At 40.8% G+C, this 26,425-nt stretch overlaps 1 protein-coding gene across 4 annotated transcripts; it reads right to left on the bottom strand.

The window, feature by feature from the left end:
• Positions 1-421: 421 nt before the first annotated feature.
• Positions 422-26,425, bottom strand: per2 (period circadian clock 2). 4 transcript variants are annotated; one of them, XM_069691979.1, is made up of 23 exons: positions 26,252-26,425; positions 20,368-20,918; positions 14,320-14,412; positions 13,957-14,111; positions 13,544-13,665; positions 13,196-13,397; positions 12,099-12,150; positions 11,416-11,558; positions 10,970-11,048; positions 10,701-10,807; positions 10,443-10,596; positions 10,165-10,279; positions 9,754-9,903; positions 9,161-9,251; positions 8,822-9,002; positions 8,450-8,574; positions 7,448-7,654; positions 6,453-6,716; positions 5,014-5,915; positions 4,479-4,595; positions 2,690-2,897; positions 2,246-2,453; positions 422-619 (listed from the first exon to the last, which is right to left on the bottom strand). In XM_069691979.1, the coding sequence occupies exons 2-23, from the start codon at positions 20,760-20,762 to the stop codon at positions 460-462; spliced, it is 4,230 nt and encodes a 1,409-aa protein (XP_069548080.1). In that variant the 5' UTR covers positions 20,763-20,918; positions 26,252-26,425; the 3' UTR covers positions 422-459. The 4 variants fall into 4 exon arrangements, with proteins under 4 accessions (XP_069548080.1, XP_069548081.1, XP_069548083.1 ...); XM_069691980.1 differs by having other exon boundaries at positions 8,822-8,999; XM_069691982.1 differs by lacking the exon at positions 4,479-4,595.

Genomic DNA, 26,425 nt, shown 5'->3' with positions numbered 1-26,425 from the left:
CATATATTCACATTCTACAAAAGTCAGGACTGATTAAGCTTCTTTTCTCTGGTGTCTAAATAGGTAAAATTCATAAAACAGTAAGACAAAAACAGTAAGAGCCCGTCTAAGCAGGTCTCTCTCCACAGTTCTGCAGAACAACAGACGGTTGGGTAATGAAAGTCACTCTAAAAATCTTGAGCAGCCTATTGTCTCGCTGGTTGCATCTGGGGGCCGGGGGCCAGAAAAGGGCTGCGGCAGGAGATGACGACAGTGTTTAAGGGCTCCCTCTTAGGGCCTCTCCTGGCAGCTGACATCCCCCATCTCTGTATCACAGAGGTCCAGGTCTGGCTGATCCTCCGCTGCTGCCACTGCTGCTGCCTCTGTGGAGCTGTCACAGCAGGAGCACATCTGGAAAACATGGCCATGGTTAAATGAGGCTTTGAGGTGAGAGGAACAGTGTGTGGTGAAATAGGTATTTCACTCTACCTCGATGTCTATTGCCTTGGGTAAACCTCCCTTCTTGATCCAGGGGTGGACCTCGATCAGCTCCTTCTTCTGCTCCTCTGAAAAGTGGGGCTGGCTCTTCTGCAGCTGCCTCAGCTTCTCGTTGTCCTCTCTGAGCACTCTCTGGATGTCACTGCAGACACAAGCAGACACACAAACACAACGCTCAGTAAACATACAATCAAATCTCCTCTGATGTTACAAGAGTTGGGTTTGCAAGAAGTGGGCTGGGTGATACAATCAATATGTTGGAGGATCACTAAGAGTGACAACAACAAAGCTTAGTTCCTTCAAATTATCTTGAGCTTTTGAAATATTTGTCATTGTAACTTCTCCACTGATGTAACTTTGCTGATCTACAGTCATCTGCCTACAGCTTCTCGATATCAGGCTCCTTCACTGACTGTGTTAATGTGAGGGTGCCATCTAGTGGTCAGAAATACACATCGATTCTATTTTTTGACTACAAAAGAAAATTGTGTTCTCTATTGCACAAATGAGACAACTGGAAGGAATCACAAAAACGGTACCAAAACATTTGGTATCACGGTTAATTTGACTGTTCACTCTGTGCTTATGGGAATATGTGGAGGTCTCGTGAAACAGAAGTAAGAAGGACGTATCAGTATATTTAGTGGTACCATTATCAAATGTCTGTAGCTCACAGACAGGTTTCAAGGTGACACTTTGACGTGTGTGCAGCCAGAGGTCAGAAAACAGACAACAGCACTGCAGAAAGCTCAAAGAGGAGCCTCTGTATTGGGGATACTTGTGATATCTTCCACCCAATTGGAAGCATAAAAAAATAAACCTGATATGTGTGGGCCTCCAAGTGTATGGTTTGATAATGCGCTGAAAACACAGAGAGCTTGTTGAACTCCTACTAAGAGAGTGGTGTCCACCAGTTGGTCTCAAAGTTACATTTAGCAATCGCATCATGATTAACTCGACAACAAGATGTGTTTGAGCTCTTTTTTTCTTTTAAAAATATATACTAAGCTATGGATTTTAATAACTTGATAAATCATTTCCTTCAGAAACTTTTAAAGGAAAAAAGAAGGAGTAAGGGTTTTCATAGTTTTGCTGAAGCGACCAGTAAAGTCTATGTGGACTTGCAAGATTCAAATTTTTCTGATAAATGTAAAGCAACTGGGTAGAACCTCCATGTGTAATGTTTGTTATCCAGAGTCAATTGTCTATAGTTGTCTGTTGTCCTGCACAGTTGGAAATCTCACCTGCCGAGGGACAAATGATGGAAATTAGCTAGTAGCTAAATGTGGTATAAAGTATCTGTCCTTTTTTGGATTTTTTTTTTTTTTAGATTAATGTATTTTGTAAATGGTGCCTGTTATAAATAATTTTAATAAACTAAACTATACCTAAACCAAACTAAAACTAAACTAAACCCAATCTACAGTACGCACTATCCGCCCCCCCCCCCACCCCCAAAAGTAAACTGTGTGCTGTGGAAAAAGTCCAATACATGTTTACTTAAAATCATTTTACAATCCTCTACCCAGTTGTTGACTTAAGAGAAGAGCCTGACACCTGTGTTTTCAGTCCACTGTGGCATCATGCACACTCCACTGTCTATAAACATGAAACCAGTCTATTAACGAGGAACAGAGGACAGTTTGCCTGAATGCATGCCCTTTTGGCTTCCGTAACAAACAGAAGGTTGATAAAATATCAAACCACAGTTTCTACAGGGGGTCACTATCTTACTTTGCTCTGGCTGCGTCTCCCTCCTTTGACTCACCGCGAGGGTAGCTGATAGGTCATCATGACTGTGTCATCTGTGTTGGCCGTGAGCAGCCACAGCGGGTCCTGCAGTACATACTTGATGAAGTGTTCACTTTGCTCCATCTCGGCCGGCCTTCCTTCGCTGCTGCTCATGTGACCTTTGACCTTCTGACTGTTCTGAGACGAGTCCACACTGCCAAAGTACTTACTACTATTGTTACTTCCTGAGAAAAGCCAAAGAAAAGAGTGTTACCAAGTTGTTTTTACATAAAAGACAACATAGAGACAACACACAACACTAGGAATCGAATATTAAAATGAGATCAAATCTGATTCAGATTCTTGATGTTTTCTACTTCCCATTTGGCTGTCTGTGTTCAGTTTCTCCTGCTCATTTACCCATGAGGATAGTTAACTTCAGTTTATAACATCCATAAGATGTTGAAACTTGTGTGCACACCTGTACTGCTGCCTGAGGTCCCACTGCCAGAGGTCCCACTGCCTGACGCTCCGCTGGCTGAAGTTCTACAGCCGTTGGACCCTGAGCCCATGGACCCCGAGGTGGCTGAGCCGGTGCCTGAACAGGAGTCCTCTTGGAGAATAATGTCGAGCATTTCGCTGGATAAAGAGTTGGCATCACTGTTGTTGCTGTCGCCACGTGAACTTGTCTGCAAAAACACAGATAGTAAAGAGATACCATTAAAGATGAGATTGACAACATACAGCAGCTCGCTCTGGCCCTCATGCTGGAGAACGGCCTCCATCGGCTAATTCTTTATAATACAGGCGGGTGCAATATCACTGGCTGCTTTACATCCTGCCTCTGAATTAAAAGACTCAACCGAGAGTATATTACTGCTGCATCATGATCACCTGGTCCTCAATAACAAACGATTGTGGTTAAATGTAATTAGATACATAACAGTGACCCTGATCCTTGAGCAGCTGATTTAAAGTAGGGAAAATTCAATACCAGAATGGAGGATATATTTAGAATATATGGAATGGAGGATATATTTAGAAATGTACAAATGTACAATTTAGAAATGTACATTATTTATATATATATTGGACTTTTATATATACATATATATAAATTTTTTGCAAACAATTAAATTTTTGTGTTCCTTGTCACATCTCAAAACAATATAATACAAAAACAGCAATATCACTTCCCAATGTTTGATTCTAAAAAAGCTCTAATGAGGTTGATTCAAGCCTGGGAGGTCTTGCATGTAAAATCACAGTGTCTGTGCAGTGGTACAATAAGTAGGTGAGCCCTTTGGAAGTAAACACATTTATCGTGTATACAGGTATCTTAAAGTATGGTCAGAGCTTCACCTAAGTAATAGTCATCAACAAATGCAATCTATTTTAACTAATGACAAATTATTGTACAGGTCTTGTTAAAATTGAACACGTCATTCAAACAACAGTAAAGTGGAACCCAGATGCTAATGACATCAACAAAACCCGACTGGATTCAGGAGTCAGCAAATCTGGAATCCAGGTAGTCAAACAAGATTGGACGACATATAAACAAAAACTTTAAACATTTACCGTACCCAAATTATTGAGCAAGCAAGGTGTCCCTGACAGAAAAACATAGAGGAGGCTGCTGTGCAAAAAAAGCCTCTGAAGTTTGCCAAGGAGAACCTTAAAATTCCACAATGCTACAGTGACTTCAAAAGAGCTGTTCACACCATAAATAATAAATGCTGAGGAAGAAAAATGGTCCAGAATTCCTCTGAATGTTGTGCAGGTCATCTGTGGTTGAGGTTAATGTTTCCAAAGGAGGTCTAGTTATTAAATCCAGTGGTTTACTTGCATAAAGGTTGTGTTCGATAAAGACACTTCATATTATTTGTGTTATTAGCTTAAGCACACTGTGTTTGTACTTGTGACTGTGATGAAGATCAGATCACCTTTTATGACCAATTAATACATAAATACAGAGAATTCCAAAGGCTGTATGTATGACTGTATGCGTCCATACAAACTTGTGCTACACTAATCGAGTAACATAATACACCATGTGTTTCCTCATCCTATTATTTAAAGGTTTTACAGACTCATGCTTTAATTAGAAGTCAATATCAATCTTGGCAATACTTTCTGTTGGATAGACAACAACAGTGCAGGTTAAAAATATAAATCAGAGGTCATGAAAAGGGAAAAAGTTGCTACCATATGGAATTGGGGCGGAATGGGATTTGAAAAGTGTGGAGGTTTTCTGATGATTTGCCTACCTCTCTGCTGCAAGCCCTCAGCCTAGAGCACACTTTATCCCAAGACAAACGCTCACAGACACAGGGTGTGCCCTCGAAATACAACGGTCCAGGTGGACCAAGGAGACTGAGAGATGGCTAAAGGGTGTAAGGGATAATAACATCATGTATTAACACCCTGGGCCACATTTCATTGCCAGAGTCTTGACTGACTTGACTTTACACATGGCATAGCAGTACAATGTCAAAAAACTGAAGCAGTTTACTGTGAATATTTTGGATCAATTACTGCGACGATGGCATTAAATCCCAAAACACCAAGATACATATGAGTCAACTCTTGGCTCTTGAGTTGGGGGAACATGACACAGCCCAATCTAAGGTGGTTTTAAACCGCCTACTAATCTAAAGTTTAGTGAGGAATTGTTATTGTATCCAGACAGTTTAAGAGGGTTCAAAGGCAAGAATATAGAGTCAGAGGCAGTGGGAGAGTTGGGAAGAAAAAAGGAAGGAGAAAAAAAAAAAAAAAAAAAAATAAAAGTGTTTCATTGTTTACCTGTTTCAGCTCCCTCTCTTTGGCCTGGATGCCACTTGCTGCTTTCTCCCTTTCAGCCGTAGTGGTCCCTTGTCCTCCACAGGAGAGCGCTGCATTGTCCACAGACAGCTCCAGTTCCAGCAGGTTGAGGGGTGAGCTGCAGGGGGACTGGAACAAGGGTGGTGATGTCTGGCCTCCATCTCCACCAGACTGCGGTGTTGAGGGGCGAGACTGACCCTCCATGGGTGGCTTTGGAGTTTCGGAGGATGGAGGGACGTAGAACGACGGAGTCAGGAAGCCTGCTTGAGGAGGAAAGTGGTTCTGGGCATGGAACAGATTCTGACAATTGAAGGAAGGTGGAGTCGTGAAAGCGCCCTGGCCCGGAAAGGCAGCCTGACCAAAAGGCTGTGTTTGGGTGGGGAAGCCCCCAGTCTCTGCTTGGTACACTGGCTGTGGTGGTGGAGGACCGGGGCCCATTAGAGGGTACAAGTAATTGGGTAGCACTAGAGCCACAATGGGGGTGACCATGGGGGAGGGGTAGGGAGCAGCATGGATGGAAGGTGGGCAGGGAGGGGCTTGGGCACCCAGATTGGCCCCAAAGCCTTGTAGAGAGGCATCTGTGCGAGGAGCTATGGAATCGGCTGTGGGGTAAGCCTGGAGAGGGTAGCCTGGCATCACAGCTGGATAGGCCATGGGAAAAGTTGACTGTGATGTCTCAGAGGGAGACCAAGAAGTCTGGTTAAGGCCATGGTTTAAAAAAGGTGGCCGCGGCCGCAGCTGCTGTCTGTGTGGGGACACTGTGCTGTCTGAGGACTCGATCTGCCTTGGTCGCTTTGATTTGGTCTTCTTAATCCTTGTGCCTCGCCGTCTCATCGGCTTCGGACCTGGACCACTCTGTTTGCAGGGTCGAGCAGCAGGTGAAGCTAGGGGGTCAAGAATATAAAACAACATTTATGATTTTTGTGATCGTTGTTGACATTTTTAAGACAAATATAGAGCTTACTAACTTACTTTGGACTTAAAACAGATCAAAAGTTATGAAAACACTGCAGTCATTGAAACCTGGGAACATGGCAAAAACTGCTGCATCAGAGTCTGACCAGGTGGTCCTTAAACTAGGAGTCTGGACCATCTTGATGAAACTGTCTCTAAACTTTACTTTTATAAAACAGTATTGGTTCAACCTCTGGAACAGTTATTAAAATGACACAATATATGTAGTATATAGGAAACTAGTTTGTTTGTTATTCTCTGTGGTCAGTATGAAAGATTAAACTTGAACCAGGGGCTTTGTCTATTAAATGTGATAAATGTTTGAGAAATAATGTTGTGTCCATTTTTTCTTCCGAGTAAGCTAAACTAACTTTGGGGTCAGTGTAATAACTAACTGTGTGCCAGCTTGTGTGTATTGACAAATCTGAGCAGATTGATGAAGTGATGATGTTGGTGTTTAGCGGTACCGTTGCTGGCGGTTTCTTCTTTCTGGCGCTCCAGATACTTGGAGCAGTTTGCTTTGAGGGCTGAGAGTCCACGAAGCTCTTTCAGGCGGTACAGAAAGGCCTGCTCCTCCTTCTGTGTATGGGCTGCCAAAACCTGTTTCGTCAACCCCAGTTTCTTGTAGGACTCCCTCTCCTGACTGGGAGGGGAAACCTTGCAAGGAAGAGCACCAGGGTTCTGGCTGGGTTCTGCCATCTCCCCTGCACCAGGTATGTCCTCTATGATCTCTGCATGGATGACACCGAGGAAACAACTTTAATATACAGTTGAAACAATGAAAGGCGAGCATTGTAGTAGCTTGGGTTGGAACATACACTATAATGGATCCTGTTGAAAAAAAAAACAACTTCACAATAAAAAAGAAAAACTTTCAAAAGGTCAAAAGTGGAAACCACTTTCAGGGCTATCAGATGGTTCAATGAAAAGACTGTGTATTAAACAGTTATACACTTGGTTTGTCCAAAGCACAGGGTGGGATTGTTCATTTCAGTGAGTCTGACTCACTCACTGGCTGCAATGATTGCTGCAGTACCTACAGTGTTTTATATTTGTGATTTGTAGAGATTATTTTAGTTTTTCTGTTCAACATTGTCAGAAAGCTAAAATAAAAATGCACTTTGGGTCAAAGCTGTGAAACATAAAAGATTAAGTATCCCAAGGTGGTGTATAACTGTTCATTGATACTGTATAAAGGAGCAGCCATTGATCAATCTTCCCCGATGCTCGCAACATCATGTTAGCCAATGAATATGCAGGTATGTGGCATTTTCTCCAGAAAACTGATTTCAAATTGTATTTCAGCAGTTAATGCCCTTATTGCTGCTAATTTGGTGCAACCATTTAATATGTTTAAGTGGCCAATACCTTTTTAAAATAAATAACATGTTTGTTTTTTTAACATTGTTCATTAAAAAAAATGAAATGATAAGATAAGAGTATGTTACTCAGAGGTCTCTACCTGACTCGGGCTGAGGTTTCTTGTCCCCAACATGCACTATGGTGCTACTGTAGCTACACTGGCTGGTTATGGACACCACGCTTTCTGGTTTGTTTGGTACAGGTAAGGGCAGCGAAGTGCCCACTACCGCTGAGGTTGCGTCACTGGACTTTTTGTCTTGATGGTCCAAAGCAGAGAGACCAGACCGATCCTTCAACAAGGCCGGTTCTGCCAAAGAGAACAGAGAACAAGAGCTACTGACAAGGAACTGTCATTCTAGAGTCTGAGAGAGAAGTTTAAAGGGAAGAATGCCTGAGAAGGCCATAGTTTTGTAGTGTGATAACTATACCAAGGAAAATCTAAAAGTTCAGACTGCTCTTGTTGCGCGCAAACAGAGTGCATCAGTAATGTGCTCGAAGCAGGGGAAACAAATGCCCTTTGTGATTAAGTATTCCAAGTTATGCCACTTGATCAAAATCAGCATGTTATTGCAAGCAGTGGTTTGGGAGCATTTGCGATTTCACCATGCACATGAGCAGAGGGTCCATATCAAATTTTGTGTCAAACTTGAGAAAGCGGCAGCGGAGACCCTAGAAATGCTTAAAAGACTGCCAGACTGTCAACACAGAGTTGAACTCTAAGGTTATGAGAAATCTAAAGAAAAACAACATGTGCCAACAGCTTAAACTGCGGCACAATGGCAGTTTGGTTCTCCAACAAATGGACAAGTGTCTTGATCGTAACAATACAATCACTACTCTCCACTACCCCAACTCACCCGCTCTCTGCTCAGGTTTCAGGTGCACTGTGAAATCGCAAATACGCATGTACCAGTGCTTACAGAAACGCGTGTAACTCCGGTGCTGATGTTGATCAAACTACGTAATAGGGAATACTTACTCATGATGGTTAAAGCTTCTCCTTGCTCCGTGCACATCGCGGTGCCGTTAGTGCGCAAAAGGAGCAGTGTCATAACTTTTTGATTGCCCCTCGTACTGTATGAACTGAATCAGTGCCACGTACCTTCAGAAACCAGCATGCTGTTGGATCCTTTTTGTTTGTCCTCATCTGAGTTAGAGGACGTGATGTTAGAGGAAGATTGACACTTCCTCTTCATTGTGATGGGAAGGTTACAGCTCTCCAAGTACCTACAGGAATCATAAATCATATCGCAGGGAACAGTTTTAGCATTTTTACTGTTATTTAACAGAAACATTGCCCTTGTAGCATTTCAAGTAGATTCTCTGGTTTGCCTTTACCATACTTATCATATATTACAGGGCGGAAAATCTTAAAATTTGGAGAGAACAAGTCTGAATGGAAATTCCTCCTTCATAGTATTAGTCATGCCCATGGCGAGCATTCTTCTAGTCATGTCAGTCTCCATCTCTGTACCTGATAACGCTGTCCAGACAGCTGATCTGCTGGTAGGAGTAGACAGTCTGATCATTGAAGGCCAGCTCCTCCTGGAAAGCGGATCTACTCTCCTCCACAGTTGACCCAGTTTCCCCCCTGTTAATAGCAGCGACCGAGTCTTTGGGCCGCACCACCCCCGGGCTCTTATGTACAGACTCTGCTGGAGAGAGGTCAGGAGTTAGGGTTCAAGTGGAGGAAGCAAATGTCACATTTTCCCAACAAGTTGCAAAAAGACACTTTAACAGTCTTAGGTCGTTTGTCGCACACACACATATTCTCACAAACACAAATATGAAGACCATTTTCAGTTGGACTTACTGCCATTGCTCTTTTTACGGTCTGGTTTAGCTGTTTGCTGCTCTTGACTCTTCTGAAGATGAATTCCCTTACAGATTTCCTGAAAGGTTCGCTGTGTAACAGACACAAGACTCAATACAACATCTGTTGAAGAAACCTAGATTCACTGCTGTTTTACTAAGACTTTTAACGTCAACCAATAGAGTAACATTTAACATAGTGGACAAAATTCAGTGGTCACAAAAACCTTAATATGAATAATAATAAACATGTAACTTTTGAGGCTAAAATGGAATTAGCCAAAATCAGATCAAACATGAAGTTACTGTTTGTAAGTTAGACTTTTAGTAACTGTTATTGCCATGTCATCCAGTCGAAGCAGGACTATGTGGGCTGAAACATACAGTACTGAACTGTCACTCTGTGGCTGAGATCACCCCCTTGTTCAGTCATTCACTAGTCCCTATATAAAGGACACTCAGAGGAGTAAATGGAGGTTTGAGAGCGTTTGTAATCATTGTCATTTAGCATCATGAGATGTATTAGTCATACAAGTGCAGACTAATAACCATTTACTACACAATAAACAGGCCGTGATTATACGGTTTACTTACAGGTCTGGCTTTGCTGCTAACATCCTCTTCCTCCTGTTTCTTTTTGCTGCTGGTGCCGTTGTTCAGGCTCTCACTGGAGGAGGTCATGCCCAGAAGGTGTTCATTGCTGTTAAAACTACCGTAGCCACTGGATCCACTGTTATGAACCGGCTGATTAAAGATGAAGAGAGCAGAGAAAGAGATGAAAAGGGGATGAAGAGATGCTGTTATAGAAGATGTAGAGCTGCCTGAAATCATCCAGTGTTATTCTGTGTTCTAGTTAGATCTTTAGTCTCTTTTAACTCTTGGAAGTCTTAAGGTTGCTCTTTCTTCCACCCTGTTGCCTTCTGTTGCAACATTTCCTTCTAGCTTTGTGATTTATTTTATTTTATTATTTTATTTTATTTTTCTTTATTTTTTATTCTCTCTTACCTGTAGCAGGAGCCGATGGATCTGCTCAGTAATCTCCTGGATGTCAGAGTCCATAGTCTTCATCTTACTCACAGTTGAGACCGGGGCCACAAAAACATCTTCATTCACAGGGCCCCTGGTAGACAAATACATCACCAGATTAAGATACATCACACACCTTTTAAACCTGACTGAAAACTTTTTTATGCAACATATTTTACAATCTATGTAATTTATTCATACAGTGTTTTAGTGATCTACATGTATGACAGACGGTGTATCACAGGACTAACACTCACATGCGGACTTTGTGTCTTCCAATAACAAAGGAGACCTTGCGACTCCAGGGGTTGACAAAACTGGACCAGCTGGTGTCTATGATGACGTATTCTCCATTTCGTGCACAGAACCGGATGGACGAGTGGTCAAAAGGTTGTCCTGCACACTGAAGGACTGCAGATGAAGTCAAAGAAAACAGAGTCAGGTCATGGTGGGGGCTGATTTCATGCGCAGATACTAGATATTGATTCTTTATCTCTTTCACTCTGTGGACTCACTCTTTTTGTGAATGGCCAGCATGATTGGGCGGTCATTAGGATGCAGGTGGAGGAGGACTGGGGTACCAATCAGGTCCTGGGGGAGGTACCCGAGGAGAGGAACCGCCCTGAAACAAAACACATAACATCTCTGCTAAATACAAACAGCACAATTTGTATTATCCATGTAGAGTTTAGGTTTCTTTGAGGAAAAACTGAAGATTTATCTTTTATTTATAAAAAATATATATATATATTTTAGCTCCTCAGTAAAATTCTTCATGGCTTACCTCTCATCCACATCCTGGAACACACAACTTGGAGTATGTGTGGTGGTGAAGATGCGCTTGTCCGTAGGAATTCTGGGTGCTGTGGGGATTTCAATTAAAAAATATAATTAATGACTTGTATGTTGTCCCCAATAAAACTAGGACTGTTTTTAATCTTTCAACAGTCAAGAACCTTTAGCAAGAGCAGAAAACAAGGAAGCTCTAAACACACATTCAACATATATTTTCTACTTTAAATTAATTTATATTGAAGTTCAAATTCTGACTGACTATTTAGATTTTGGTAACAACGTATGCTCATAGTGAGCAAATAGTATTATCATTATTATAAGTAACAGTCAGGAAATTTACATTAAAAAAGCAGATGTGATAATAAACAACATTTTTACTTTTCTGTGGTTCTTCTTCTGTTTTTTTTTTGTCCAAACCTGCAGTCAAGTTCTTACCATTGTAACCGGAGTGAACCCTCTCAGCCAGGAGGAGGCAGCAGAACTGGTCTTCAGCGTGCACTGTGTCTTGGACCTTCATCAGGTAAGGCGTCATGCGGAACGGATAGTACTGCAGGTCGCCCTCACACTCTTTACCACCACTGGATATGAGATAAGAGTTAAACTAAACTAAATGATGCCAAGATAGTGATCTCTATTAAAGTATGCACAAATATTCTCAATCATCATCATCATCATCATCATCATCATCATTATCGTCCATGTATGTTGAATGTCAGGTTCTGGACACATGGGGGGGGGCACTATGTAGCTATTTGCATATCCATATCTGTGTACAATTAATGGGAGTGAATAAATGTTTCTTAAATTTCCGTTTTTTTTTTGTTTGACGGTAGACATGTCAAGTGTAATGACAAATGAGACATCTTTACATCTGGTGAAATTATAACGTTATCAGAGCTTCTCAGCAAATGCAATGTGTGTTTTTTATGTGTAAATGTGTCTGTCTATCTATATGTATAACACTGGCCTGGAAAAAGCATCTGATTACAGCTGTTACGCATATGATGTCACAAACTAATTGAAAATCATCTGGACTGGAATGAAGGTATGAATAAAAACTACAAACAGCTACAAGCGGCAGATGGGCCGACGGCATGTTTGAATCAACACCCACCCACCTGATACGACAGAAAAAAGACTTTTCCTGCATGCAGTCAGGCGGAGATGAATCTGTAATGAGAAGAGCATTTTTTCTTTTATTCAAAAGCAACATGATCATGAACGGAATCATGAATGGAAAAACATGAATGGAAAAACATCATTTTGATGCTCAGCCCTGCACTTATATACAATCAATATAAACAGTCCCACTATTACCTTAATGCACTAACCAAAGTACTTCCAGTCTTTTAAGGCACAAATCACAACAGCAAATGTAAAGCTCTGGGTGTGGAGTGTAGAAAAGCTTTAAAGCAGAGCCACTAGTCCTTTTGGTCATTATCAGTTCAACTGGAGGATATTTAATGAGCTCTCTGAGTTTCTGAAAACAGGGTTTATGATCTCAGTTCAGATGGTGTCTACAACAAGTGTGTATTTTTTCCTCTGTGAAATTGAACAAGCTTCCTCCTTCAGTAGCTCATTATACTTTCCCAATTATGCAACTGAGACAGTTCGGTGTGTTCTATCCAAAACACCATCAGTTCTATGAACAGCTACAGTCAGGTCGACTTAAACTTAATGCTCCACGTAGATACAGTAGCTGGCTGTGTTTCAGTGACTGGTTATGAGGCTTCCATGGTACTATCTGAGACTCTCAATCAGTCATTTTTGCATCTTTTGCGCAGGTTCTTATGTTTGCAAGTATTTGCCAGAATGATTGAAGACAATGCAAATGACCCCTCTTGGTATGTTAGTGTTTGTGCTCCTGGAAGCTGCTTGTGTGGTAAACATACTTCACATACAGTTTGTTTCACTCAACTGTTATTTTCTCTCCTTATTGTAATTGTTTCCTGTGCCTACTTCGTAAATACAGCATCTATCAAATATCTGTCTGTGCTGCTGGAGAAGTCTCCTCCGCTGCTCCTCCTGACTTTTCTCCCTTTATTTTTCATATCCAAATTAAAGATCTAAGGGTGTCATCTGCTGCAGGGACAAATTTGTGATTTTGTGCTACATAAATAAGATCGGCTTCACTTGTCATTCTCATAAGCGCAATTATGATCAAATATGCCCTCAAGGGAATTATTGATAGTGTGCTTGCAGGGAGTTGTTATACCTGCTCCAGTGCACATGCTCCAGGAGGGCAGGCGGTAAGGCGTTGTGAAGCTGTAGAACACGCTGACATCCTGCGGCGTCAGAAACTCTACAAACTTGGTGTTCTTGAAGACATCTCTCTTGCAGTTGAGGATGGAGGCAGCCTGATCAGAAATGTATACTATCCTTCCTGTGATCAGAGACACTGCTACTGCAAATATGTCCTGTTTAAGACACAAAAGCCAGATTGAGGGATGAGTGAAAAAACTGCTGAAACACATTCAATTAAAATATTCTTGTTCAAACCCTACATTGATCAGATTTGATACAAACTTCAATTATTTGTTTGAAAGTTTATTTTAAGGATTACATTATTTTTTAGGGTGTATTCAGAAGTGATGCTGTCTATCTCCTCTATCGTATAGGAAGACACATCCAGGCCTGAAGGCAGACTGTCATTGGTCATCAGCAGCTGGTAATACTCCTCATTGGCTGCAAGACAGAAAATACAGTGATCTTGTCAGAATTTACACAGTGTTGAATTAAGCAATTACAGACCATTAACCATACAGCTGCCAACAAAAATGTTCCCTCTCGCTCAAAGCTATGTCTTTATTTCTCTTTTATTGGTTTCAGCTTCGGCTATTTCTTGAATTCCATAGAAAATAATTTTTTGTAAAAGAAATATCAAACAAAAAAAAGCAGGTTTGTAGAGGTTCATGGGAACACAACAAGACAGAAGCATAGAAAAGGCATAGACTGCTGCTTTTTTGTACTACATACCTTCCACCTGTTTCACACAGCGAAGGGCGTACTTCATGGTGTTTAATGTGGTGGACTTGTTATTGTTTCTCTTCTCAGCAGGCAGGTGAAGCTTCAGCTCTTTCAGAGTTTTAATCACCTCCTTCTGGGTCTTGGCTTTGGCCGACTCCTGACTACTGCAAGTTGGACACATGTGTAAAGCGGCAAGTCAGATATTTAACAAGGAAAATAGTCCCTTGCTAAATCATTAAATAAAGGCCTAATTGTTGATTTTGAAAGGTTTATTTTGTAACTTGAGTCATTTTGTAAGCTGTGATACTATCAGAATTAGAATATTCTGTGACGTGATGCACTTGGTGATACAACAGTGGTTGGTGCACTAACCTGCAGCCGCTAGTTGAAGGGTTGTCCTGTTCTGAGCTCAGCAGACTGAAGGCGTTTGAGCTGCTTGGAGGAGACGGACTGTGGGAGTTCGAACTGTGCAAGAAAAGGGACATTTTAAAATTGCTGACAGAACATTAACAAAATATAGCAACATTTCTTAAATTACAGCAAAAATGGGCACAAAGAGAGAGGAAGGGACTTCTAATTCTAATCAAGTCTGATTTTAAGTCCTCCATGCATAAAAAATAAACAGCAGCGGACTAACTGGATACAAAATCAGTTTCTTCTACTCTAAAGCACATATTTCCCACGTTTCATACATGCATTTAAGGTGCTCAAGTCACCTAATAATAGGAAGAACAAGTACACTCAATCTCACAGTATGGGGTGTTATTAATTCAAGCTAAATAAAGATCAGCTGCTTTCTGCCTTTGTGAGAGTGAATGGGGGACAGTGTGCATGCAGCTTCACATCAGCAGGTCTACAAAGGAAACCATACTCCAAATCTGAGGTCGATCTCACCCTGAGGAACTTGCATTAATCTGCAGCTCAAGGGGTGCACAGCAGGAAAGCACCAATAAAGTAAGAATTCGGGGTCAAAACACAACTGGGAGCAGTGGCAGCAGAAACTTTGGTGCTGTTCCTTTGGTGGACAGAAAAAATAAAATAGATAATATATATAGCACCTGTTATTTTCTGACTGTGGCCACCTACCCTAAAAAAACAATGCATCCTAATTTTAGTTATTTTCTTGACCCATTCTATTCCTCCCACGACTGCACTGAGGCACTTTCTCTGTATATAAGAAACCACAGCTTTCCTCAGCCTCAGTGTGTTTAATGGGCATGATAACTTTTGATGTCATGATATCAACCACCGTGAGTACCACACATTATGACATGACAGAACTTCCATACTTAGGTTTTACTGAACGCCTTTCATCTGCTGAGAAAGATGAAGATCCCCATCAAAATTTGTAGAAAAAACTATAAAACAGATGTTGAGTTAATATTGTTGTCAAATTTTACAGTACAGGTTTTAACATACTGTTTCTGTTTGGTGTTGGTGGTGAAAACACCAGTGAAGTTAGACTCATAATGAAGGCCTGCATGCAGCTGAAGAGTGTGTGATTAACCTACAAGCTTACCATTGCACTAATACAATAAGGTGAACAGTCCTTAGAGACACTGACTCACTACAACACAGCTTACTATGTATAACAGGTTTACCTGGCCAAGAATAGAACTCACCTTTACAAATAGACTCTCCAAGTAAAGGTCCGTCTCTAATTCGACCAAATATAGCCTTCACAAAAACGCAACAGCTGCTTTAAGACCGGGCAGACTGATTATGTATTAGCTTGTGAGACTTAGAAACAGTTTAGCACAGCAGGCTAATTGACAACCTGGTACATCCTAAGTCTGTATGCCACCATGTGTGATCACCAAAACAGACTGCTAAAAGAAGCACAAGCTTCAGTTTTAGTTTCTACTTTGATCAAGGTGACCTCCTAAACAGACCTTCACCTTGATTATTATTAACAGCTGTCCTAGACACCGACTCACCTGAACAACAACTCCAGCTCCTAAAAATAACCAGAAAACATCTGAAACAAGAATAGAAAATATCTTTACAAATAGCCTCTCAAGGCCCAAATAGGTATCTAATTCTATCAAATATAGCCTTCAGTAGTCAAGAATGCAACAGCTGGTTTTAGACAGGAATGTCTGAACATGCATTAGTTAACCCAAATAAAACAAGTTACAAAAAGAGAATGTTCAAAGTTGCAGGCAACCTTCTATTCTGTGCAGAAACCTGCGTGTGTGTGTGTGTGTGTGTGTGTGTGTGTGTGTGTGTGTGTGTGTGTGTGTGTGTGTGTGTGTGTGTGTGTGTGTGTGTGTGTGTGTGTGTGTGATGTGTCATGTGTCATTACATGAATAGGGAATAACCTGCATATAAATAAGGCAAACAGAAGCTTAAGTCTGCTTCAAATCTGACGTGTTTTTCCATTCTGTTTGATGACTATAAATGAAGTACACAATTAGTGATCAACTTGGAGAAAATGAATCATAACAAGTAATGCAAACTCAAATTGTGTCAAAGATAAAAATAAAAAAAAAATTCAGATGAAATAGAAACATTTGAAATATTCACTGACCTTAGAAAATCAGTCAGTGTGTAGGCTAATTATTTTTGACGTGATGCTTGTTCATTTCTCATTTGACGAGAAAAGAAACCCCGACGTTGAGCTTAAAAGACAATTGTAAGTGACTGAAGAGAAATTTACTCCGTTTGATCAACAGCTCAACAAAATATGTCATTCTTCAAAACATAACGTTGCTGTGGCAGAATCTGGTAAAGTTTGCAAAATTTAGCCTTTGAATTCCCAATAAGTGCACGGTGCAACTCAAGTTAAAGTGTACAGAATGCAGCCCTCTATATTAGCCTGCAAGCTTGTCAGTGCACTAATGCACTAAAATCAGCAGCACTCAAGAGACATGACTCATCTCTTAGTTACAACAAGCTTTTCTCTAAATAAAAGGCTTAAGTGACTTCGTAACAGTGCAATATTTCCAAATTGATATCCAAGCATGCATGACCTCATTCATCAAGTACACCGAGTAATCGGTTTAGGATACACCCGCACTTTTACTGTATTGGGACGATGGTATAACAGCAACTTGAGAGAGAGAGAAGTCGAACAAAGTAGAGCAAAGTTTGGATGCAGGTGAAAAGCGGAAAAAGTCAAATATACGGTATAGAGAGAGTCAATTTGGAGGTTGAGGGAGCGGTTTACAAAAAAAAAATGGGTACAAAAAGTTAGTTGAACCGAAAAGAAGGAGGGGTGAGTAAATAGAGAAACAAAGCGAGTAATGGACAGGAAGACGTCAGTCATGGCGTCAGCGGACAAGGGAGGGAGTTGGTACGCGTGGGATCGACAGGAAGAAGATGTGTTCTTTAAAAAAAAAAAAGGTATTTAAAAAGATTAAATGAGGCAAGAGAGGCAGGGCTGGGAGTGACGGAGTAAGAACGTCAAAGCGTGCAACTCCGCTAGCTCCACCCAGTGACAAACAGATACAAACAAGGCATTGTCATGGCAATATCAAGGAGTTGGAAAGTGTGTAACCCATCTGGCTTTGAGAGAAAGCCAGCCTCCAGCATGACATCAATTCAGATTTGCTATTGGAGCTACAGTCATTTTATTCTTTCCACTGCACAGCTCCTGAGCAGGCCACATTGTGTTTGGACCTATTTTAGGTCACGCGATGGTCACGTCCGGACGATTCTTTGGGAGATTTGGAGAGGTTTTGTTCACGACTCAACCAAATTCCTACCTCTGTACTTAAGTTGATATGCTGTACAACTTCAAGGAGCAAAGGATCTGTCTGGCACATTGTTAACGCTTCAGCTTTCTGCTGTTTACTTTAGAATTTCTGACACTAATAACTCTTTAAAGAAATAGGTTCAGCAGTCTCAGTGAGATTTATTGCGAGGTCAGAAAAGTGGGATTCGTGTGCTTGAGCTGGGCTTCATGACAAAAACAACATACACCCAAGTTTACCTTTAAAATCTGGCAAGGACACAAGATGAATGTCACCAGAGCTATAAATTGAGCTCACCTTATCCCCTCACTGACTGCCAACACTAACAACACAAGGAAAGCACTGGCTGACAAACTCTGTTGCTGGAAGAAACTAAAAATCTGAACATGTACGTAAACAAATTGCCATAGAAATCACTTCTTTGTAATGCTGACGCCAGCCACATGGTAACTCTGTACTAGTGTTACATTAAAACATTTGCCCCTTTAACTTCTCTGATGGTGGAAAAGTCAACCGTGAAAAAAGGTTGATGCTTTTTTAATTACTGATTTAGATTCAGAAAAAAAATTCACATATTCAAGACACCGTCATAACTGATATGAAGAAACAGGAAATACTCAAATTCATAAAGTGGAACAAGTAATGTTTGACATTTTTGCCCAAAAATGTACTGCTTTACTCTCTACATCAATCACCAACCACTCAGCATCCAAGTAAGTGGGAGTCTGGTCATGGTTTGCAGTTTTGGGTGCTTTTGATCCCACATTCAGTCAAAACAACAACTCATATTTTTATATCAGGTCAACCTAATATTTGCTTTGCCCTAAATACAAACCAGATCATGTTTACCATGTTTCCCACTTTGATCACGACAAAGAAAAAAAAAAACAGGATTTAATACACACAAGCTACAAACTGCCAAAAGCAACCACCAACTGATCCGACCAGAAGCGAGAGCTGACTCACTTGCATGTAATGTGAGCTGGCATCAGATCTGGTTTAGAGGGTGATAACACGATTATGGTAAAAGTGAATGATGTTAAATGAATCTTCATTTGTCAAAACTCCTAAAGTAAAATGTTCTGACAAGCAGGATGCTTGGTGGGCAGGTTTAGTTTAATGTCAGTCGAGGGAAGTGCTCAGCTGGCAGGATGAGCGTCACTGAAAGCAGCACCACTTAAAAGCTATCATTCAAATCAGTGTCTGTTTAGGTTTTTAGCTTTGAGGACAAAACGCTCATGGTCAGAGAAACCTGGCAGAGCAGGTTCATTTATGCTTCAAATGTGCTTCCGGGCGGAGAGCTCAATGGCCATGACTGAAGCCTTCGCTCACTGGTCTACAGACAGTCAACGCTGACAAAAACATCCGACGCTGACAGCTGCATTCATTATGAATGTAGAGAGGGAGGCCATGATTTCTCATTGTCACAAGAGACGTCAGTCTACTCTCTGTGCATTATTATTAGGAAAGAGCGGTTTCCCAGTACTTCTTCTATTGTGGAAAAAATGCATTATAATCAGGGAAATCCAATTCTAATTTGTAAGAAAAGTGAATGTTATACAGGGAAAAAGTCAAGCTTTTTTTGTTTAAAAAAAACACAATTGGAAACTACAATACAAATCATTTTCTTAAATTTACTACACAAACTATATGTTTTAATAAATAATAATAATAAAACATTTTTGCCCTTTCCTTTGCCAGAAATGGCTACCTTTCTTTTTAAATACTGTCGTGTACATTACATCCATGGAGCCCAATGAATCCCACATGCTGTTTAAAGGTGCATATGGTTCGTCCTCATCGTAAATGTCATGCTAAAAGAGGGCCTACAAGATTTGAATGGGATTTGAATCCGGTGAACACGAGGGCCAAGTCATCATTCTATCATCTTTGAAGCCTTTTCTGGCCAGCCAAGCAGTGTGGAGTGTTTGGATGCATTGAGATGGAGCACTGTCCTGCATATCACGGTTGTCTTGGTTCGGACTACTTCTTGTGCCACTGTTGGAAGAAATAAATCTGCCCGAAACTGGCAGAAGTTTTTTGAGTCAATTTAAGTCCATCTGCCATTCGAAAAGGTCCAACCACTTGTTGATGATAGTAGCACATATCATTACTGCTACTGAGTCAAACTGGTGCATTATGTCCATGAGTGATCCAGCAGAGGGCCCACCTATCAAACAAGTAGTTTGATCCCCTGAAAGTGATTCCACACATTCAATACTGAGCTTGATATGATTTAGAGTTGGAAAAATGTTCTTGAACATAAAATTTGACCGTACTACTGTACTGCAGTGTGACATCCTGTACTTACGGTTTAGGAATATGCCAAGGTTAACCATGCCTTTAAAATGAAGAGAGCATAAATAATTCAGCCAAGTTTTTCCCGTCCAAGAACTTGTATTGCCTTAAAAGTTCAGCACCACTCCAGTTTCAGAATTGTAAATTCAATTGCAGCAAACGTTGGTATTTTTTCGTCATCGGGGTTTGGACATTCATTTGTCAGCGATGGTCCTAACTTGCAAGCAATGATTGCTGCTATTTGGATTTAACTGCTGTATCCATCTTTTCTGTTGACCTACTGGCAGATGCCTGGCTTAAAAAATGTAATGCCAACAAGGGGAGTTTCCCTCTCTCTCTCTTTTCTTTACACTCACATTCATGAGAAGCATGACATCATCAAAGCCGACCATCTAATGGTTCAATAATTTGCAGAATCACCACTAACCTTTTATTGCTCTCACAAGAGTCTGCTCGTGCAGAGTCTTTGCTGTTGCCATTGGAGCTGCCCAGTGACTCATGGCCATTGCTCTCGTTGCTGTGACTTTCACTGCCATGCGACTCGGTCCCACTCCCGCTGGACCCGCTGCTCTTCATCTCCACGTCCTCCTCTGGGAGCGTTCGGGAGCGGGCGTTCTTGCGAAGGTTGTGTGGTGAGGCGGGAGGGTCCTGACCACTGCTGTCACTGCCCTCTGAGGGTAGGCCTAAGTTAGGCCCACCCTGGCTGTAGCCACCCATCCGGTGCAGCTGTGCCATGGAGCTGCACCCTGCGGCCCCCATTGGGATGGATCCGCATGAGGTGGACCCACTGCCGCCTGAGGCTCCATCCTGGTCTTCCAGCATTGGGAAGCAATAGGGCTTGGAGTCTGAATCTTCTGACACCAGGAGGAGTTCTACCCTGGGCTTGTTTCAGGTTAGTTAAGTGGATGATGAAAGAGCACAATCACCCCATCTTCACAAGGGTGAAGCCGGAGGAAATAAACGAGGGAGGGGACTGATCTGTGGAGAGAAGGAGATTATACATGTTAGTAAAGTGACACGTCTATTGCAAATTCCACATGTAGTGAAAATTTAAGAAAAGTATGATTAGATTTACTGTGGAATCCACTGACTGCATCAAACAACTACCCCAGCTAATTTGTGTTTAAGTGAAAAAAGAAATATCTTGGCTCAATATAAATGTATGCATCTGTTTTATTTCATTATAAAACAGTTACAACACAACTCTTACTGAACAGAAGACAGAAACAAATCACCAAGGAAGTTTTAAAGTCTGCGCAGGAACTTTAATTCTAATGTTAACATGAAATGAAACCAATAATTGCCTGGAAGGCAGGACACAGCTGAGCTTAATATTTGCTTTTGAAAATGGTTAGTGCCAGAGCAAAGTATGTGGCATTTGTATTCAATTAGTAAAAACATGCAAAAACACCAGTCGTCATCCCTAAACACAAGGATGTATCAGTTCATTTGTGCATGTAAACACCCCCAACACACACTAACAAACACAGTTAAAAAACTTTTGAGACATAACTCAATACTGCACCAATCCTTCTTCAAAAAGGTGTCTCATGTCTTTTGTCTGGTGTGATATCACAGCTCATAGCAGGGTTTAACCCCTGACCTCTGAAGAGCCAAGTACATGTTTCTCTGATGTTCAAACAGTGTGGCCTTTAAGAGCAGCAGGTCTGTCCTTTCTGAGCCCTTCAACCCTTTCAAAGGGTCATTCAACCTAGAACACATAAAACACTGAACACCGTTTATCTGAATGCCACCCGAGGTTGCCAGCCAACAGTGTGGAACTTTGCCATGTTTTCTATGGCCTGAAGTTGGCAGGGTTTAGACACACTGCCCTGTATAAAACCAGTAACAATTTCAATAATGGTGCCTACAAATGGCAGGTTTTGAAACAGTTGGCTGGAAATACCTCCGATAACTTAAAGTAACAAATACCATATTTTTGGGCGCATCAACAGTCGCATGTTTGGATTAAACACAAGGGAAATAGGTCATTATAATCAGAAGAAGAAGAAATGGAAACTTTTTAAACAGACCATCTATGAAAAATGTAATTTTTGTTTCTGAAGGGATCACAGGGAAGTGCAGTTCAAAAGGACCACAAATTTGTGTATTCTTAATTTTGGTTAATGACAAAAACAGAAACAACAGAGAAAAGGATTGGAAATTTCCAAGAGAATTTCCAAAGTAAAATCTATCAGTCAAGATACTCACATGGAGAGCTGAATGTACTACATGTGCAACAGTTGAAATGAAAAGGTTCAGTCCATAATGATATAGAATTATGCTAATTATACCATAGTGATGTAATTTACCCAGTGGTTTACATGACTGTCTCGGTGTGAAGCACACTTTCTTTACTTTCGCCTGAAATCCTTTGTAGTAAAGTATTGAGTTCACTAGTTGTACATACATATTCCAACTGTGACCTGTTAATTACAGTCAAACTTAAGATTTAAAATAAAATAAAATATCAAATGTTAGGACTTGCAAAATCCTGTTTCTGGGCTGCATGTTGAGATCAACGCCTGAAAGTATCAGTGTTTAACCTCCAGCCTGGATGTTTTACAGGGAAGACCTGACTGAACACCGGCATGTCTTTCCCTCAGCCGTGCAATGGTAGATGTGTATTTTCCACTGGGACTAAACACTCACAGCTGTATGCGCCCCCCCCCTGAAATCACCTGAGCTCTCTATGGATGTGTATTTAGTCTCACCAAGTTAGTTTTGTGTGTCAAACCCATGCCTGCACAAGCACTTTTACGTGTGAAACTCATGTTTGTTGTCTGTTCATCTGCTAAGGATATGCTGACAGCTGAGTGAGACTGTGTATACAGTGTGGGTCTATGTAATGTTGGAAATGCAGCAGATGGAAAAGTTGATGGCTAGAAAAACTCATGTCCAAATGTTTCATGTTGTCTGTCCGTATTTAGACATATCTGAAGCCATTTAAAACACTGGATTTATCTTTAACTTTACTGTGCCTGTATTGAATATTGATATTTTGATTGAGCATATTCTCTGAGAAACATTGCAGAGTACAGTTGAACAGTTCAATGTCCGTGTCTACCTTCCATTGTCTGTGTCTTATTTACACTAAAATACCAAAATAACATTGGCCAAACTATACAGACTGAACTCTCAAGCAATCAACAAGGAGACAACAAGGAGAGACTTGACACCTGATCATTTGTTTATGACACTATATATACATATATATGGCTAACAGAGCAATAAATGAAACCTAACACAATTACGGGTCGCCTGTTAGTTTTTGTAGATCCTGTCAGCCATTTTAATGCAATCAAAGGGTTGTTCTGGACTATTGGAACATGTTGCTTCCTTTGCCTTTCAAAATCTTCAGGGACTTTAAAAAGAGACAATTTAGAAGAAATCACTTTCTAATTGTGAAAAGGATGGAACACTCCTTTCAGATATGGCTTGAAACCATTAAAGCTAAGGTTGTAATCAAGGTGGGAAATTAAAATTTGATTACATTTGTTGAGTTTCTCAGCTCTGGCCACTGCGGTAGTGGTGAACACATGTTTTCTTAGACTGGTGGAAAGACAGCCTGTGAGATATTTCCAGTAATCTTCGTCTGTCCCATCCTTATTTTCCAAGGCGTTGCTCTCGATCAGCAGTACCAGAAAAACAAATGGCAATCAAAAAGTTCTAAGACTTCTACTGTGGCACTGTGACACGTTGCTTTCACGTGCAACACGAACAGTTGGGATCAGAAAGATGTAGTTTTTTTTTTTTAAAGGTAACTCCATTTCAAACTATATTTTCACTTGCTAACACTTACCTCTTTTGTGTGCTGCTAAGCTGCTCATTTCTTTTTGCTTTACTTGATTCTTTTTAAACCCGTCTTTTCCAGAGGAAATGACTGGGGCAGATTATACTACTGAATTAAATAAACAAGACCTAGAAATCCATTCATACTTTAGGCGAGTACTACATCATCACCCAATATTTCCATTCTCTTTGTCAGATGTAAAAATATGCACACGACAGTGCTCGGATCATATTATCTAACTTGTCCTCTCAAACCATCTTTTACAATAATGCTGGAGTAGATGCACTTTTATAACTGTGGATCATGTTAAAGGCAATAATTTGACTAATTACAGAGTGCAGTTCCCATATTGTACAATACACTCCAATTTACTGGTATGCTGTTGAATGCAAAGTTAGAAAGTGAACTTTGAACCTTGGCTTCAGAAACTGATTGCAGCAGGGCATCATTTTTTAATTCCAAAAGTTAACACTGACAGCTTTGAGAGATTTTCTAATGTTTTGTATTTAGGTGAAGTTCTTAAATCACCATCTTTTAACTCTGAAAATCTTTGCAAATAAATATTTATACTTGCAAAGTAAGGTGCTGAAAAAAAAATATTGCTTTAGTGTTAATAGGAAACTTGAATATGTAATTAGCATAAACTGAGAAACCTTGTCCTGAATTGTTTTTACATTGTTATCATCTGTTAATCACCTTGAACTGCACTAACCGGTAAGAACGGTACTTTATAAATAAAGTTTCAGAAATTGATTGATTGCTTTCACATAATGGCAGCATTAACTTCCCATTTAGTGTAAGAAAAGTACATTTTAAAAAGCTGCTGATGACACACTTTTACTTTTCTGAAAGAGGACTTAAAACATGACTCCTGCAGGGAATACATGTAGATTTGTGGAAGAGTTTCTATATCTAACTTATAGTTAGAGCGAATGAGATCTATATTATATTATTTTCACACTTTTAATGTAATTTCTCATCGTAACCTGATTCTTTTATGCAAATATAATCGTTACAATTCAAATCTTAGGGTAACAAATGCGGTGAGTTCCTTCACGTGCAGACATGACTGAGGTTTCTCTGGCATTGTTTCCTCATGCATACATCTGTCTTGGGTGGCATCCTGAATAGAAGTAATGAAAAAGTACCTGCCTAGACCACCCAAGACTCTATCCACTTTTGGCTTCAGTTCCCAGACCACCAGAGTTCAATCAGAAAACTGCACATAGAGCAACATGCTGACAAGAAAAGATATATTCTGTGCTACAGTGTCCACAAAAACGGCCCCAAAGCTTTGGCACCTTTCAAATTTGAGATCCCACTGTGAAAAATGTCAGTGAGAGAAATCATACATGTTGCTGAGCTGTCCTGTAACATGATCTAATTTGTCTGACATCAAGTAGAAAAAATTAATTGGCAAGCTCTTCTCCTCTGGCACTGCAATTGTGGGAGGGAAAATTTGTACAGATGCCCTTTCGCTGATTGCTATAGTAAGATACCAGCCTTAAATGCATCCATCATCCTTTTTACCCTCTTCCCAGTCACAAAGGGCAAGCTGAATATGGCCACATCAGACTTGCTGCTGCTGCATGTCTATCTCCCACAAGATTCCTGCTAAATTAAGTTCCATGTTTTAGTGTTATATACTGCATGTCACTGTAATTGCATTCTACATTAATGACAGCTGTTACTTTATTATCTCGCCAGTTTCCCTTTTAACAACGGCTGAACACTGATGTCAAACAAATGATTTGAATTAAAAGTAAAGGTACAATATCACAAAATTGTGTTGCAGTCGTTGAGTAGAAGTACTTCCCATTGAGTCACAGACAGCACATTATAATGAATGAATGGTTGGAAGAGACAAAGTATCTTACATGTAAATATTGTTTCCCTCATAGGCAAAACGGCCTGACTCAACGCGATGACAGCCTCTTTGAGGGAAACCATAACTCACATCTCAGATTCTCTATCCGGAGTTGCATGTGAAGTTCTGCCATGTGCAGCTGCAGTAGACTCTTTATGTAAGGCATTATGCCGGAGTTTTCATGTGACAGTGACACCACAAAGTAAATAAACAATGAGCCATATGTCTCCCTGACATCCCAACGATTACTCTGTCAACTCTAATACTCGGCAGTTTAGCGATGAGTATCAAATTTTACTGCATAATGCATTTACTCATATATTTATATAAAGTTCCTCTCAGCGCAGATTACTGGCGGCATTTCCGTTTACAGCACGTAAAGGTTATTCCCACGCGATCGGATTCAGGTTCCTACCGTGATGTGGGTCGGGGCCGGTGTCCTGCTGGATTCTGCTGACCGAGACTGACCGTGTCAGTAACACAGTTATGCAACTTTCGCACCTCGCGATCATATAGTGTTATACACATAGGCGATTCAGAGCAGCGCTCCTTAACGGCGGGTTAAGCTTCATCCCACACATTTTAAAACACACTGCAACACTAACGCTGCACAGCACAGCTCGCACACACACACGTAAAAACTCCACCAACCTCACACAAGGCAGAGTCTTTGCTGATTCCCGGTGTCTCCGCGAAATTCAAAGCCTGGATGTTGTTATCTGGTTGTGGTTGTGTCCTTTTCGAGAGATAACCTGCGGGTGTCGCGAGGTCCCGGCTGGATCTCAGAAACAACACTCTTCGTTCAGATTTCCACCCGCGCTGCGC

Source organism: Brachyistius frenatus, unplaced genomic scaffold (genome assembly GCF_029030835.1).
Source record: "Brachyistius frenatus isolate BFR_SWC_R1_liver_20210118 unplaced genomic scaffold, ASM2903083v1 Contig_12, whole genome shotgun sequence".
Lineage (NCBI taxonomy): Eukaryota > Metazoa > Chordata > Actinopteri > Embiotocidae > Brachyistius > Brachyistius frenatus.
This window is presented reverse-complemented; position numbering and strand designations above follow the sequence as displayed.